Raw genomic sequence first — 16,870 nt, 5'->3', positions numbered from 1 at the left:
CATATTTTGATGATTTAATAAAAATCATGTCAGACGCTCTGTTTTTCTTTAAAAATGACGTCATAATATTCTATATGGACGTCATTTGTCAATTAAATTCGATGTTGAAGAACAGAAGGTAAATTTTTCAAAGTGTTACAAAGCCTAATAAGGTTATTACAGCACGCTATAACTTAATTCTTTGTCTACAATGTAACAAAAAAAAAATTTAATAAAAGTAGCATTTTCACGAATGACACTTAATAAATTTGCCACTTTTTTGTATTTTTGTAAATCAATATTTCAGTTTTAAAAATGTCTTTAAAACATTAAGTTAATTTGCATACAATCGTACACTGGTTATATTCACAATGATTTAATTTATGCTAATTATGATAATACAAAAAAAAGGACTTTTTTCTTTTTAAATTTGTTTGCAAATCTTTTGTGGTTGTTTGAATTTGTGACGTCATAATTCATCCGTTTTAGGCTGGACTCGATGTTGGAAAACTGGAGGTAAATTCTCCCAAATTTTCATTCTTTGATTTTGAAAGTTGGTTTCGTTTTTTAACTCAAAATCTTTGATCAAAACGTAGAAAGGGAACTTTTTCCACGGTCGTGACGTCATCTTTGTATTTGGATTTCTAAGAAAAAAAACAAAAATAAATCAATTTTTACTAGTTATTATTTTTCTACAAAATTTTATTTTTTACCCGGTTTCTGCAAAATTTGCCAGGGACTTCATCATTTTGCGACTTAAATCTTTTTCCTTTTGAGTAAATTGGATTCCATTTTTGTTTAAAGTTTCCAAAAATGGAAAACCAAACATGAACAATAAATCATCAGTGTGATCCGCTCTGTTGAAGTTGTAGGGACGTTTAAATAAATTTGTGGTTTGGTAAAAAGTTGGTCTGGAATCTAACTCCATGAGATATACATCAGATCCATGTTCTGTTAAATTAAACAAAATCGTTTTCTAAGCTGCGTAGAGTGATACAAGATTATACAACACACAATTTTTGCATATTATGTAACACATTTACCTTTTAATTTAGTCGCCATTTTTACAGATTTCGAATTAAAAAACAAATCGGTGAAGAAATCAACAACTCCTTTCATAAAACCACCGACCGGGGAATTCCCAACATAAAGGTTATAGAATTCGTTCAATTTTTCTTCGTTTTTAGCAACTTCTGGATAAAAGGTTTCAAGTTGTCCAAAAATGAGATTTTTTGCCCCTTGGGAATCTAACACAATTTCTAAACATAAAAGTCGCATTGTTAATAATAAAAATACAATTATTATTTAAAAAAATTTAAACTGTACTAAAAAAGAGTAAAAAAATTATAATTTACCATCTTTAAAACCCAATATAAATCTTCGTCCTATCGTGTAATCAAATTCCCCTGAAACCACTCCAATTAAAACGGGAACTTCTCGATCAAATTTACCTTCTTCTAATAACTTATAAGGTGGCTCGGGCAAAAATTCACCATCAATATTTGCATCGAATTTCTAAAATATTTTAAATGTAAATTTATTATTTAACGATTGAAATTTTTCTTAAGTTAGCTGACATAAGCAGATGTGATCAGGGCACTGACATTACTACAATAAGTTCAGGGTTCGATTCCCACTGCGTGCTTGTAATTTTATTTAAAAGAAAGCATTTTAAAACTTACTAAGTTAAGTTTGTTGGCTGTATCAATCAACATCGATGACGTCACGTTATGATTACGTAGGCAAGTTATGCTGATCCCATTGTCGTGAAACTCGCAGTTGAGTGCCTTTAGCATTCTGTCGTAAAAAAAGGATTATAAATCTACAAATTTTAAGAAGTTATTTTTTTAAAGCCAATTTAATTTCGGTAACATTTATGTAGAATTTTGTCTTTGAAAATCAATTAAATTTAAAAAATAATTTACTTGGCCGCCTTTTCTTTCTGGTATACCACGAAGTTAACCGGCATCTCCGCAGCGCCACTTAGCGCCACAACGCCGTGAAATAAACCTCGACTCAGTGGCGACACCAGGTGGGCAGAAACACAAAATCCGCCAGCTGACTCGCCTATGATCGTCACTTTGTCAGGGTTTCCACCAAAATTTCGAATATTATCTCTAAAAATTTTTAGTGTTAAAATAAGAAACCGACTATTAATGTCGCTAAATTGACTTTAAAAATTTGTATATTCCTTACTTACTTAAATACGAATTTTGTGTGTTTACCTGACCCATTCCAATCCCTTGACCTGGTCTCTGAAAGCCGAATTCCCTTCCGCCCATTTATCATTGGTTGATAAAAACCCAAACAACGAGACCCTGTAGTTAACTGTGACCAGAATAACATCTTCGAAAGCTGGCAACATCCACAGTTTGTTCGTTGTTGCTGAAATTTTAAGACCCCCGCCGTATATCCATACAACAACCTTATTTAGGGAGTTTATTTGTTTAACGTCTTTTATACTTGCAAGATACTTTAAGTGTGTAGCTATAAGATTATTAAATTGAATAATATCTCTGAAGGAATAAATATTATGTTTTACTTAAAACAATTTTTAATATACTTTTGTACTTACTGGTAAATGTTTTTTAATGTTAGATGGGTGAGTTGGTGAAAAAACATTAACAGTCAAACAATCTTCGCTTAAAGGGTGATCATCATCGATCAAGTATTTAAAATAAGTGTTGTTGCGAAAAAAGTTTAAGTGTTTTCGATCCTGAATAAAAACCACATGATACTTGTAATTTTAATTTTAAGATAGTAATACTTCGTTTAAACAAGCCTAAAGATTGTCAGTTTTACATGTAATTTAATAGGGAACAAAAACTGCCTGAGGCTTTTCAAAACTCGAAGCCGAAAAACTTGTTTTTTTTTTCGCTAAGGCAATTTGTAATTCACGGAAATTATTAACGAACCTGCTGGCAAAATGGGACGTTTTCGTCCGTGCAATCTCGTACCTCCGACCACGACCATGGACTAACCGGCGGCCGGAACCGAAACATATAATCTGTGGATCGCGCGAACTGAACCCCGAAGTATGAAAACACCGGCCTTTCTGAGTCTAATGCATACCGAGTCGTACCCCGTACTGGGCCGTGGTTTGTTTGTACAATAAGATCTAGAAATGTTTACTATGTAAGTAACCTGATAACTGCTGCTGTTACTTATTAGCTAAATTAATTTTTACAATAAAGTTAAGTGATATTAAAACTTACCACAACTAGATAGTACTAGCAAATAATTAATTAGAAAAATTATGGCTTGAAATACAGCTTTACCTCCCATAGTGTTCAAGTTTATCTAATCCTAACAACGAAATCCTTTTTATTTTGTTACAATCTTTATTGTCAATATTACCAATAACCCTAAAAAATTTAAATCTCGAAATAAAATAACATTTTGCAGCATAAATTTCTATGATACAACTATACCGGATACGTAGTAGTTATCTGTCAAGGCAATACTATGTAAAACTCAGCGAATACTGCAACGTAGTATATTGTAAGTTATGCTTCAATTATTTCCCTTTCTAAATAATTTAACACAGGTTTAGTAGGCGTGCCTTTTATTTAACCTCGTCTTGTATTTAGCTTAATTTTGCACCTGTAACGTTACATTTATAATACCTTGTCTGTGTGTATTTTGCACTTGCCGTTCTGTTGGTAATGTTTATTTACCGCCCCACTTGATCCAAAAGTCTAACTAAAATATAGTTGAAAATAAAATAGCTAACGTTATCATTTATTCTTTATAAGTAGATATTCAATTTTACGTTCAACTAACGATTCGTAGCCCTCTGTCAACTTGTCACCATTTGGTTATAAGCTTACCGGTGTTATTTTTCATTTAAGAAGTAATTTTTGTAAATAATTAACTCTTGTGACTTTATTTACACAATTTTAGTGTAACCGGCAAAGAACGCTTGGTTAGGTTTAAGCAGACTTTGGGCAGATTAACTACTTACAAACCGTTAATATTGACTTGATAATAATTAGCATGCATTTGTTTAACTATTATTTTTTTAGAAATAAAGCACAATAATTAAATAGTAGACTACAAAGTTATCATTAAGTATAAACCAACAATACTACAAATGTTCAAATTTAATATTATATAAATATACAAAAACCTATTTGGGTCATCTTTAAACATTGGTATAGAAAATTTTACACTACATAAGTTAATCCAATTTTTAAATTTGCAATCACTATAAAAAAAATAAAAATATAAAATATGCGAGGCCAACTTTGTATAGCTGCTAGTTGTTGGCAACCGCACATTGTAAATATTCTTTAATTTGTTTGTCGACATTTGTAAAACTATAATAATAAATTAATCGGTTTGTAATTAAACAAAAAGTTATCATATTTTTTATTTTATAATATTTTATTGTTTTCTTCCAAATAGGTTAAAGTCTTCGTTTGTTATCTGAATTTAAAAATGATTTAATCAATTTTTTTATTAATATTTTTTTTAAAACTTTAAACTACTTTTATGATTCACATTATCTAAGTCTTAAAAATATTTATTTAAATATATAGTATTGTATGTTTGATATAAAATATTGTTATCTATTTTTATTATGATTTTGTATTTCTATTTTTTGTTTTTACAATATGCAAAATAATGTTTGTAGATTTTCGATTTTAATTTAATTTTATCAGACAGGCTTCCTAGAAATTAAAAAAGGCTTGAAATTGGCCTCAGGTAAGATAACACAACACGTCTGCGTCGTTGAATTTAAATTATCTGGATTGTGCTTAAGGTTTCAAATCAACTAACGCATATATTTTGTAAACACAAAAAGACGTGTTGAAACCTCAACATGTAGTTAAATTAAAATGTCAAGTTGCTATGGTTTACTTATGTGTTATATGCCGCTGCGTATGAGTATTTGGGCGTATTCTGCAGCGTTTATTGTCAATGTAACAATATAAAGACAAACATATACTAATATTAGAAATATAGAAGAATTGAAAAAATAAACCTAGTCGTATTAAAAAGCATAATATTAGTAACAGATAAGAAAAACGTTTTTTATTTCATTAGTGCATACACCAAGTTTGGGTATAGTCAGTAATAGGTATTTTAGTCAATGATGAATTAAATTCATGATTAAGAAAGCAAAAACGGACCATTTGTGCTAGTAATTTGTATTTTATTTAGTAATTTAGGCTTTTTAAAATCAACATGATTTTCGCGAGAATTCTTTTGTTTTCGCTATGGTTAAATTTAGTTAAAGGTGTGATACCACCACCAGATTCAAGACCACTAAGGGTGTGTGAATACTTTCGCCCATTTCTTACTCGGACCCTTTCGGAGTTTGCGGCATCCTATTTTGCGGACAATCTTCGTGGAGACAATTCTCCGTTCGATCTTAACAAAATTCGCGATTTCACTCCGTCTGCTGTCTTTTTAGCTCACTACGGACCTCAAGCGACTTCTAGAAATTTTGAACAGGTGATTCTTAGAATGCTGTACGCAGATCCGGGTCCCGCGGGTCCGCAAGGTAGCGACCGGGATCGGGTGGTTCTTCGGAACAACATTTACGCGTCCGCAAGAGCGGGAACTCACGCTAGTCTTGATCTAGCTCGGGAAAGATTTGGATTACTTTTGTATCTAGAGGTAGGAGATCTGTTACTTCGTTCAAGACTTTGGGACAATTCTCGATGCGTGCGTACTCGAAGATTTGAAGACGTAAAACTTACAATTGAGGCAGAATTGTCAAGGTAATTTGGAATATTTTATTTATTTTAATAAATAATTTGCTTTCAAAAATAATAAATCCGTTAATTAAAAAAAACTTTAGATTTCATCATTCACTTCCTATAGTTGTTTTTTATTTTTACCAAACAATTAATTTTTTGCTAGGAAAAGGTTTGTAAACGTTTTTTTTTATATTATCTTGAGTAAATTTTCCTAGTATCTTTTTTTGTCTAGGCTACGAAATCAATTGGGTGAGGCTTTGTTTGGTCGGTTTCTCGAGTTAGTAGGGACTGGGACATCGTTATCCGTAGCCATAGATACAACAGAAGGCATGGGTCCTGTGATCCAAAGTGTTAAAGAGCGAGTTGGGGTGAGTCTCAATTGTTTTTAAATATAAATGCAAATATATTTTATTGCTGAAATATAGGCTATAGCTTTACTATTTTATTTAGTTTAAAAAAAGCTATTTATTTACGTTTTGTTATAGGTTATATTGGCTGAAAGATTGGATTCAATAGACCAACCACGAGATTTTGTTTTGGCTCCGTTTAACGATCCAGAAGTTCTCACTGCAACTGTAACTACTGATCCCAGGGTATTTAACGAATCTGTTTTCGCGTAAGTCATACATTTTTCGTATCACTTGTACTTAACGGTTTTCGTAAATTGTAAAGACCGTAAACGTACCAGAGAGAATTTGCAAAAACCTTAAAATACGCTAGGAAATATCAGCTAGGCCAGTAACTAACGGGACAAAATTAGGTGGGACCGTAAAGTATAAAAGAGAATTTGCTATGGCCACAAAGTACAAAAGTTTTAATAAGAACCGTGAAGTACAAGCGATCCCTTTTTTATTTTTTTTATTTAACATGTGCAAAAGTAATCTTATTTAATAATTTTGTCACAATTCAACTAAGAATGTTTTGCGTTGCTAATTAATACTTTGTCGTTTTAGTTTGGTTGCAAATGGGGGAGGGGATAGACCTAAGTTAGCTCTTGGAGGAATTCTTCAAGCGATTGAAAGTAGTCGGTTTGGTTCAACAATATTTGTGTTTACAGATAATGATGCAAAGGACGTTGAACTTCAGGTGCTTAAAGTTTTTACATATTCTTACTGGTAAAATAGACAAACTTTTATTTAGATTATTATCAAAATAAACTATTTTAAAAAGGTGCTGTGTGTAACAAATCCGCCATATTGTTGTTTACTCTTAAGTCTTATCTATTCTATGTCACGTGTTTACACCTAGAGTCTCGTCTTTACACCTTATCATTATCACGTGTTCTGTATCACGTGACTTGTTGCTTTAACTGTTTGTGGACAGTTGTCGTAAATCTTACGCAATAAATACTGTAGACATTACTACAGGTTATTATACGAAGGACTATTAGACAAAAGCGTTACATCTGTTTAGACCCGTTTAAGTTATTTGTAGAAACCGACTTTGTATAAGTTGCATTTGCTAGCTTGGAATATTATTAACTTGTATTTTTGTTCAACTTTTAAATGTAAATTTTTAGCACACTGTCGTATCACAAGCTCAGCAAAAAGATATAACAATAACTTTTCTCTTGACACAAGATGTGAGACAAAATACATGTTTTGATGGACGGTATGTTAACTTTATCTCATAGTTTTATAAATTTGTTAATTTAAAAAAAATATATAAATTTTTAAGTTAATACATTTTTATTTTTAGAGATACTACATTACCAGGTGGTCCGTTATATAATTTGCGATGTAATACAGAATCATTTCTATATGGAGCTGACTTGTTTAGATATATTGCTGATCAAACCAATGGACAATATCTTATTTTTTCCACTGATGACCAAGACCGAGATATTGCTATGGCAACTTCGTTACTCGATTCTGTTCGACAGTCTACTGTTGATCTTGTAATACAAACGCTAACTGTAGGTATGTTAACTTATATTATCTTTAAAAAAGTAAAGTGCTTTAGTATATCACTTTATCAAGACGACTTTTTAGTTAGAATAACTCATTTAAAAACATGAAGTACACTCAATGTTCTTTTTAAAAACATTTAATTTAGCTTTTTAGCTTACAAATACAAAAACTTTATCTCCTTATCTGTTACAGACGAACCTGTAATATTTTTTAATGTTGATTCTTCAATCTCAGAAGTTTTTATCAAATTAACAGGAGGTTGCATTGGTGCCTTTGCCGAAGTTGGTAGCAATTTTTTAAACATTTTGGTAAGCGAAAAATTTCAACCTTATTAAACTATATTACTACCCTATTTTATTATATTTTTTTAACTGTTTTTTAAAGTATTTGGATAATTAGGTATTTGCATTTAAAAATGTATTTGTTGGTGAATATGTAGGTAATTTAAACTGTTCAGGAAGATCTTTTCCTAGTAATAAAAAAATCTTCATCACCTGATGACAGACAAGTTAAAGAGAACTTAACAAAAATAATATTTTGAATATTTATAAAGGATGTTGTGGAAAGAGGGGGAGCATTCGAAGGTCGAATTTTGGTTGAAGAAAACTTTGGAGAATGGAGACTTGAAGGTTTTTTTGATCGGGAAACGGAGTGCAGGGCTAGAGTAAATACCGAGTTTGGCAATAAAATGTTTTATGTCGTATGTGGTAGTATATAAATAACTACAATAACATATCACATGTTTCAAATTTTTGCACTCCAAGGTTTGTTTTTACCTGTTATTTAAAAAAGGGGATTTTTTTTGTTATTTAAAAAAGGGATTTTTTTTAGATCACAGCTAGAAGTACTCTCGGTGTTATTGTCACCCTAGCTAAACATGTTACTATTGGCGTAAACGTTGTTCTTGAAAGATTTAATGACAGTAAGTAGATAAAATTGAAGTGGTCAGATCACTTGGCTTCACTACATAATGTGTTAGTCAAGACTTAATTAACAGTCTAATTATCGGGCTTATAAAGTTCACCTTAAAATGTCGTAGGCAACTCGAGACTGGGTCGGGATAACGAATGTTACGGTCTTGAAGTCGACTTTTACACATTACAAATAATTAAATATATAAAAATGTTTTTAGTTTATTCTTCAATGTAACAATTTTTTATCTCTTTTTACAGGGCAGCCTCGTAGCGCAGATAAAATTGTTGTTTTGTTGGATACTTTTGGCAAACTACCAGAAGAAGAAATATCATCAATAAACTGCGTTAACCCGATTACTGGGGAAGTTATTCTACCTCACAGGCAAATTCTTTATTATAAACATACCAATTTGTTTCAAACTAATAAATTTTATGTTTTTTTTTCTTTTAAATTATCGTTTTGAATTTTAAAAATAAATTTAAATAAAGTTGCAAAATTATGAAAAAATCTTAGTGTTGCCAAAAAGTTTATTTTGCAGTGTTGTCAATCCAGGATTAAACAATTTTCGAGTTCCCTTAACCAACCCACCTAGAGGGGGTTTTCTGATCTCAGTTTCGGGGGTTGACCGAAATGGGTTTGCATTTACTCGTGTACTACCTCGTGAGATTGAATTTGTCGATCTTGAAATTACCTGTCATAATTTTAAAAATGTAATTTTAAGGTAAATCTTTGCCATACTTTTAACAAATGTTAAGTTTTTTGATGTAAATATTTTCCTTTTTTGTATATATCTTTATCCTCGATGTAAAAAGGTCGAGTGCGTGACCTTAACATAGAGTAACATTAGTTATTCCGGATCCACCGGTTTTTCTAGTGTATGCAAACGCTGCCGGTTTTTCTAGTGTATGCAATGATATTCTCTATGTTTTATATTGTAGTTTAGTTGAAATTATTTTTTGATTTTTTTTCAAGGCCAGACAACAAACCGGTTCTTGTTTCTTTCAATCTTAACTACTTTGGACCATTTTATGATGAATTTGATTTGGGTGTTTACGATAATCAGAACAGGTTTGTAGTAAACGGATCACTATCACCGAGTTCTGTAGGGATTGATTCAACTACATCGAAAAGTGCAACCTTTCAGGTAGTTGCAAACGACAAAACGCCTTTCGGGACTTCGGTAGTAATAACAATCATTGGTGAGTTTAAGTTAAATTAAAACTTTGAAATTTCGGCCGGGTTGTTTTTTTTAAATGTGCCTTTTTTTAAACAGCAAAAGCGTCCTACTTTCCACTTATGTCGCCAATTGCAACAACATGCCGTTTAGTGGTGGGACAAAGATCGACACCAAGCATAACAAGTTTCCATATGAGATCCGATATTACTTCTCGTTTTGCACAAACTGTTATAACCAGCATAGTCCACAATAGGTAAGAATTTTTTTTTGTGTGTATGTAGAAGCATTGGCTTTATTTAAATCAAATCAAATTTTAAATTTCATTCTTTAATTTGAAAAATTACTTTTTAATTTTGCTTTATAGCGCAAATGTTGCCCGCAATTCCGAATTTTTTGTATTACTACCAGCCAATGCTTTTATCTCGAATTTTACCCTGACAATAGATGGAGTTATTTTTGTTGCTCGAGTGGAAGCAGAGTCTATTGCTGTAAGTTTACTTAATACAAAAAGCAAGTAAAATATTTTTTAATCTGCTACTTTAAAAAAAAGTCACAAACACAACTATTCAATTTAAAAAAATAAACTAGTTTTCGCTTTTTTAAGCGAACCCTCCGTTTAATTGGTTACATTGCTGCTCGTGAGTTTTCAGATCGAATTTTTCGAACCTTTGTAAGAGTTGAACCATTTTCCGACGTAACAATTCAGCTTACATACCAACAACTGGTTCAACAAAAACGAGGAAGGTAAGGAAACAAATACAACTAAACAGATAAATAATTTTGAGTTCACAACTTGCTGCTTTAAGCTGTAGCGGCCTTCAGTAAAGCGCTATATAACATTATCAACTCCTGCTAAGCAAACATCTAATTAGCAGCTTAACTTTTGGGTAATTAAACTGCCAAAGTCAACTCTAAACTAGGTCGGGGTAACGTGAAGTCGACTCTTTTATGTTAAGAATAAAGATATTCAAAAAAATAAGCACCCAGTAAGTCAATGTAACTGATTTAACAAGCAATGTATTTTGTAATATAAATCAGACATTCTAGTTCAGTTTTTTGTTACAGATATATGTTTGACCTGGCTATTGCTATGCCACAAGCCGTTTTTAATTTTTCTATCGACATAAGGATATGCGAGACAAACAGTATTGGAAATTTTAGGGTTCTTGGCTTTAACAGCCAACAAACTACTACTGGCCCACGAGAAATATTTCCTGTAACGAATATTCGAGGGTAGGTACAAAGCATATTTTCTTGGTAAAATTGTAACAAACATTAGCTTATATTTATGTCTCTTGAAGTTGGGGGGACGCCGACTCTATTGGAAAGAAATTGTTTGAACGGATATAAATGGAAAGGAAATAAATGGAAAGGAAACAAATGGAAACGAAACAAATGGAAACGAAACAAATGAAAACGAATCAAATGGAAACGAAACAATTGGAAAGGAAACAGATGGAAAGGAAACAAATGGAAACGAAACAAATGGAAACGAAACAAATGGAAACGAAACAAATGGAAACGAAACAAATGGAAACGAAACAATTGGAAAGGAAACAAATGGAACGGAAACAGTTGAAACGGATTTCATAAAAGCGGATTTTGACGGATTAATTTTTAAGGCGGACTTTTAAAAAGTGGAAACAAATGGAACAGATTTTTAAAAGCGGATTTTGACGGATCAATTTTAAAGGCGGATTTTAAAAAAATGAAAACGAATGGAACGGATTTTAAAAAAGCGGATTTTTAACAATTAATTAATTTAAAGCGGATTTTTTGAAAAGTAAAGCGGGTTTTTTGAAAAGAAAAAAGTTCCGGTTTGTTAGTTTTTTGTTTTCGGTTCGTTAGTTTTTTTCATTTGTTTCCGTTAATTTTTTTCCGCCAAAAAGTTATCCGTTAAAAAATTCCGCTTAATTAAAATCCGTTCCATTTGTTTCCGGTTTGTTAGTTTTTTTTTATTTGTTTCCGTTAATTTTTTTTCCGCCAAAAAGTTATCCGTCAACGAAATCCGCTTCTTAAAATCCGTTTCATTTGTTTCCGGTTCGTTAGTTTTTTACCATTTGTTTCCGTTAATTTTTTTTTCGTTAAAAAGTTATCCGTCAAAGAAATCCGCTTCATTAAAATCCGTTCCATTTGTTTTCCTTTCAACTATTTCCGTTCCATTTGTTTCGGTTCCATTTGTCTCTTTCCATTTAATTCGGTTCCATTTGTTTCGTTTCCATTTGTTTCGTTTCCATTTGTTTCGTTTTCATTTGTTTCCGTCCATCTGTTTCTTTTTAACAGTTTCTAACGCCCCGAAGTTGGCATTAGTTAGTTACATAAAACCCCAGAAAATTAGTTATTTATTTAATTTTCCAAAATTAATAATACTCCTTTTTAATAAGAACTTTAACAGATTTTAATGTTTAGAAATAATGCTCAAGTAATGTACCAACCAAGTGTTGAAGAGCAAACAAGAAACTCACCTTATGGTTTGAACGGAAGATTTGGCATTGAATATAGCGTTCAGGGAAGCCAATCTGGAAATTATTTATTAGTAGGAGAGTAAGTAAGGCTGGACTTGTCCTAAATGATAAAGAGTATATTTGTGATTTTAAAATTATAGTTAGCTAAGCTAATAAGTTTGTAAAATTTAACGAAATCATTACTAACATTACTTAAAGCAAAATATATTAACGCTCTAAATTATTAATTTCTGTTTTAGTAAAATAGGTATATCTTCTTTCTTGTTTTTTTTGTAATTTACAATTTTTAATTTTACTCTTTAGTGTTATTGTTCATTTCTACGTGCCTGATTTTGATACACTTGCTAAGAGAGTTGTTTTCACTCTTGACATATCTGGCTCAATGTTTGGTCGTAGGATAACACAACTTAGGCAAGCTATGAACGTTATTTTGGATGAACTAACTACCAATGCAAGTTAAACTTTGTATAACAATGTTAATTAAAAATAAAATTTAATTATATGTGATTCAAAGAAACAGAGGACTAGTTATGACTTTATCAAAGCAAGCATGGTTATTTACTGTTTGTACATGTTAAAAAGTTTGTTGTTTTATAGTTTTTTATTTATTTATTATCAAACTACGTTTACAAAATTCTTTAATTTTTTATTGACAATTTTTTTTTTTCTATTTTAATTTTTTTGTAACGTAAAAATATATGTATTTTAGGATACCTTCAACATAATTGTATTTAATACAATCACCACAGTCTGGCAGCCTGAAGTTATGATGGTGGGAAATGCAAGAAATATTGCAAATGCAAAAGAATTTTTGCGAACAGTTGTCCCTCAGGGTGCTACAGATATTTTAACTCCACTTGAAATGTCGATATCTTTATTAGAAAACACAGCAACAACCGAAACAAGTATTAATAGCTTATTTAAATAAAGAGTTTTTGTATATTTAAATTTTGTTATAGATTTTACTTAACTATTTAGTTAAAAAAAACAAAACAAGTTAAAAAAATAAAAAAAAGTTGAATGGTTAATTTAAATTATTTAAATCTTGCTAATACTTAAACATCTGCTAACACAATTGATTTTTTAACAGATCCAGCATCTAACTTTATTGTATTTTTAACCGATGGTCGACCAAATGTTGGTGAAACTAACTCCACTTCCATTTTGATTAGCGTCAACGAATTAATTAAGTATTTACTTTACAGAAGATTTTTTCTTAAGCTTAAACTGTTAAAAACTTATTGTTAAGTAGTTTATTACATATTTTTTTATTTTAAGTAAAAGATTTGGAATAAATACAATTGGTTTTGGTTCTTTGGTTGATTCCCGATTTTTAGCTGGGCTTGCCGCTCGAAATAAAGGTTCTTTTGTGCAGATTTTTGAAGATATTGACGCACACATTCAGGTACAAAAAGTTGTCATAAACAACGTGTTTGTTCTTAAAATACCTATTTTTTTATTTGGTCATTATTTAAATTTTAGATTTCAAATTTTTATGGAGAAATATCTGTTCCCATAGCAGCAGAAGTTGACATTAGTTATCCGCCTGGATTTATTGAAATTTTGTCAACAAGTCGATTTGACCGAATTGAACGGTTTGTTTAACACTATTTTGTCGTTAAATTTGATATGTTTTGACTTAGTTTATATTTGGGTATTTACACTTTTATAAATAGATTTGTATACTTGTAATAATCCATGTTTTGTAACTTACCAACAAGTGTTCAGTAAATCTTTAATGAAGTGTATAAAGAATATAATATTTGAATTTAAAAGTGCCACATTTGTAAATATTGCCAAACGCATAATATTTTGTAATAAACGTTATTAGTTGTTTTAGTTATGTTATAATTTTTAAAAATATATTGTTTTAAATCTTCAATGTATGGCTTTAGTGGTCAATTAGTTGTAGTAGGCGAAATAGATCCCCAATCACAATTACAATTTGAAGTCGGCGATATCCTATTTAGCATACGAGGTATAACCATTTCCTTTAAATAAACAAAATCAATTCTATAGTAAAATTCGTTAACGAAACACAAAAAAAATATAATATAGTGCTATTAATACACTTATTTTTTTATTTTTAATTCTATTTTTATAAATTATTTTTTAATTTTTTTCAGCTGTAAGAGATAACATACCTAGCATAGATATCAACATGGTTGCTCTTCCTACTGATTTATCTGGGATATGTTCGAATTCAGAAGTTGATGTAAGTGTCATGCATTTCAAATATATTCTAATGTATTTTGTATTTCTGTGTCATTCTAAGACTATATCAGTTATTTAGGGTTGGAAAAATAAAAATAGTTTTGATATCAACGATATTGTAAACATGTTTGATATACAGATAACACAATTTCCAATACGATTAAGAAACTTCCTAGAACTGAATGGACTACTTCGTCAACTTAGAGCCACTGACGAAGCTGACAAATTGGATATTCGAAATTTTGTTATAGCAAAAGCTCTTCAGTATGTTAATTAAAATAAGATTGGATGTGTTTACTGCCCTGTTAATGTAGACCTTTGGCCTATCTAATTTTTAATTGGACTGATAACTTTTTTATATAAGCATTTAACATTGCTATACATTTATTCCATAAAACTATAATTTTAAGGGACCAATAATGTACTCAAAAGCATTTACAAATACTTATTCTAGGTTAAATCTGGTCGCTCCAGCCCTTACGGCGTTGATTATAGAAAGGCCGACGACATCCTATGATCCCAAAAACAAATAAATTATGTCCAACATCAACTTCCCAGCTAACACTAAACGCTAATATAACTTTTAAAATGTTTTAAAAACATTAAGTATAGTGACGTAGTGACGAAAAGTAAAGTGACGTTTGCTTTACTTTAGTTAAACGTATTGCAAATACGTTATATTTAAAAAAAATATTAAAATTGTTTTTGGGTAGTTTTAACGTATTTAATAACATTTTTTACACAGAAATTAATATACTTTAAAGTAAAGTTAATATCTAACGTCGTTTTACAAATGTTTAAGCAAGTTACAAAAAAACGCTTAAACCTAAATGTTTTATTTTAAATTACCATAAAACTTTGGCATTTAAAAAGTCAAACATCTTGCTTGTAAACCACTTGAATTTAAAACTAATTTTATTACAAAAAATTAAAAAATTATTTACTATTTAAAATTTACAAAATGTCTTAAAAATAACATCAGTATTTTGCCTATTTTAGTTTTATATTTTTAATTTTAGAAACGAAATAATTTAAAAAAATTGTGATGCAACTTTACAGCTTTAATCCACTGATAGCCTTTTTCTTATTTAAAAATTAACGCGCGAAACAAATTCTTTTTTTGAAGTTTTAAAAAGTTGGCTCGTGAACGCTTGTTTTAAAAAAGTAAAAGATCGAATTTATTTGAATCTGTTATTAAGAATGATTTTTTTTTTGTTTTTATTAGCGGTAGTTTTAAGCTTACTGACTGGGTGGGTTTCGTTTTTATGTTTGTTAACTGCGGGTTATTACAGTGCCAGTTGTTAGTCTGTAAGTGACATTTTGTAAGCCCATTATCTTTAAAAAAATAAGTTTTTGTTATGTAATTTGTAATATTTTGGTATTTATATTTTCACAGCTTACAGGCATAACTTAAATAAATTATGTACAAAATTAAGAGTTTTGTACAAAATTGAAAAAGGGTTAAACAAATAGCAAAAAAACAGAAAAAATAATAGTGAATTAAAAAACTATCTTGACTGCTTTAATTTATTCGAACAAAACAAATCATCCAATTCCAAGGTGTCAGTAAATGATAAACTGGTTGAGTTGGATTTTTTAGAAAAACCTTTAACTTCAATCGCGATATCACGTTTGATTTAAACTTAAAACCCAACTGAACAAAGCAAAATGTCTTTAAATGGTATGTTTGTGTTTTATAAATTGTGGTTGACGGTGTTAATAACTCAATGGTTAACACGTTATAAATATCAACATTTCTCTAAAAATAAATATTTAATTTTTTTCGATTCAATTTTTATTACTATAAAAGGGCGATACCGTTTGGGATAGTGTACGACACTTTATGAAAGCCCTGGAAAAAAACTTTTAGTGGTAAATGATACTTATAATAGCAAAAAATGCTTAAATTTTGCAAAAGAAGGCTTTTTATGCCTTTTAAGTTAGTTATTTATTTATTATATGTTATCGATTTTAGCTTAAATTTATATTGTCTGATTGTGGAAAACCAGATCGTTAAAATGTAATAGTTTTTACTTTCCACTGTTACCTGTAACACAGTGTTGTTTCTTTTATTAACAAAAAGGATATTATTATTGAGTATATGTTAAGCACATCTTAAAACAGATTCAAAAATGATTGAGCATGAAATACAAAAAACGCTAAAACACAAAAACATTCCAAAAATATTAAAAAAAAACTTACTTGTATTTTAAACCTTACAATTATGAGTAACGATACGTCATCAGCATATATAAAACCTAAACAAAAATTAAAAAATTTTTTTTTAAATTTTTAAAATCGTTGTACAACAACAACTGCAATAAAGTTAGGAGTCCATTTTTAAAATATTAGTAAAAAATATTAATATTTATAAAATTTATGCCTATATTACATAAATATTGCTAATTCTTAAAAATCAAAACAAATCGCTGAAATAGAATCACAATTGATAAACTTTATTACTAGTTTTTATTTTTTGAATTTTTGTAAATAAGTAACTCT

At 30.0% G+C, this 16,870-nt stretch overlaps 2 protein-coding genes across 3 annotated transcripts; one reads left to right on the top strand and one right to left on the bottom strand.

Annotated features, from left to right (window-relative positions):
- Positions 1-109: 109 nt before the first annotated feature.
- LOC145752138 (fatty acyl-CoA hydrolase precursor, medium chain-like) lies at positions 110-3,361 on the bottom strand. 2 transcript variants are annotated; one of them, XM_082568354.1, is made up of 10 exons: positions 3,258-3,361; positions 2,895-3,097; positions 2,555-2,695; positions 2,205-2,404; positions 1,905-2,096; positions 1,662-1,776; positions 1,335-1,494; positions 1,023-1,238; positions 693-930; positions 110-623 (listed from the first exon to the last, which is right to left on the bottom strand). In XM_082568354.1, the coding sequence occupies exons 1-10, from the start codon at positions 3,262-3,264 to the stop codon at positions 449-451; spliced, it is 1,647 nt and encodes a 548-aa protein (XP_082424480.1). In that variant the 5' UTR covers positions 3,265-3,361; the 3' UTR covers positions 110-448. The 2 variants fall into 2 exon arrangements, with proteins under 2 accessions (XP_082424480.1, XP_082424479.1); XM_082568353.1 differs by having other exon boundaries at positions 3,195-3,337.
- Positions 3,362-5,109: 1,748 nt separating this feature from the next.
- On the top strand, positions 5,110-15,617 carry LOC145752103 (uncharacterized). Its single transcript, XM_082568317.1, has 26 exons — positions 5,110-5,708; positions 5,920-6,055; positions 6,173-6,303; positions 6,641-6,773; positions 7,207-7,298; positions 7,386-7,606; positions 7,790-7,905; positions 8,151-8,261; positions 8,429-8,519; positions 8,770-8,893; positions 9,051-9,233; positions 9,485-9,711; positions 9,786-9,942; positions 10,054-10,177; positions 10,294-10,433; positions 10,755-10,922; positions 12,099-12,233; positions 12,458-12,605; positions 12,864-13,059; positions 13,245-13,344; positions 13,433-13,559; positions 13,637-13,749; positions 14,050-14,132; positions 14,281-14,369; positions 14,508-14,632; positions 14,823-15,617. The coding sequence occupies exons 1-26, from the start codon at positions 5,170-5,172 to the stop codon at positions 14,899-14,901; spliced, it is 3,888 nt and encodes a 1,295-aa protein (XP_082424443.1). The 5' UTR covers positions 5,110-5,169; the 3' UTR covers positions 14,902-15,617.
- Positions 15,618-16,870: the final 1,253 nt, after the last annotated feature.

Source organism: Corella eumyota, chromosome 5, assembly GCF_963082875.1.
Source record: "Corella eumyota chromosome 5, kaCorEumy4.1, whole genome shotgun sequence".
Taxonomy (NCBI): Eukaryota; Metazoa; Chordata; class Ascidiacea; order Phlebobranchia; family Corellidae; genus Corella; species Corella eumyota.
This window is presented reverse-complemented; position numbering and strand designations above follow the sequence as displayed.

Coding starts and splice junctions, on each gene's coding strand:
- LOC145752103 (XM_082568317.1), top strand. CDS start 5,170: ATGATTTTCGCGAGAATTCTTTTGTTTTCGCTATGGTTAAATTTAGTT. Junction 7,607..7,789: donor AATACAAACGCTAACTGTAG/GTATGTTAACTT, acceptor TATCTGTTACAG/ACGAACCTGTAATATTTTTT. Junction 12,234..12,457: donor AATTATTTATTAGTAGGAGA/GTAAGTAAGGCT, acceptor TTTACTCTTTAG/TGTTATTGTTCATTTCTACG.
- LOC145752138 (XM_082568353.1), bottom strand. CDS start 3,264: ATGGGAGGTAAAGCTGTATTTCAAGCCATAATTTTTCTAATTAATTAT. Junction 3,098..3,194: donor GCTAGTACTATCTAGTTGTG/GTAAGTTTTAAT, acceptor AAACATTTCTAG/ATCTTATTGTACAAACAAAC. Junction 624..692: donor GCAAATTTTGCAGAAACCGG/GTAAAAAATAAA, acceptor TTTTTTTCTTAG/AAATCCAAATACAAAGATGA.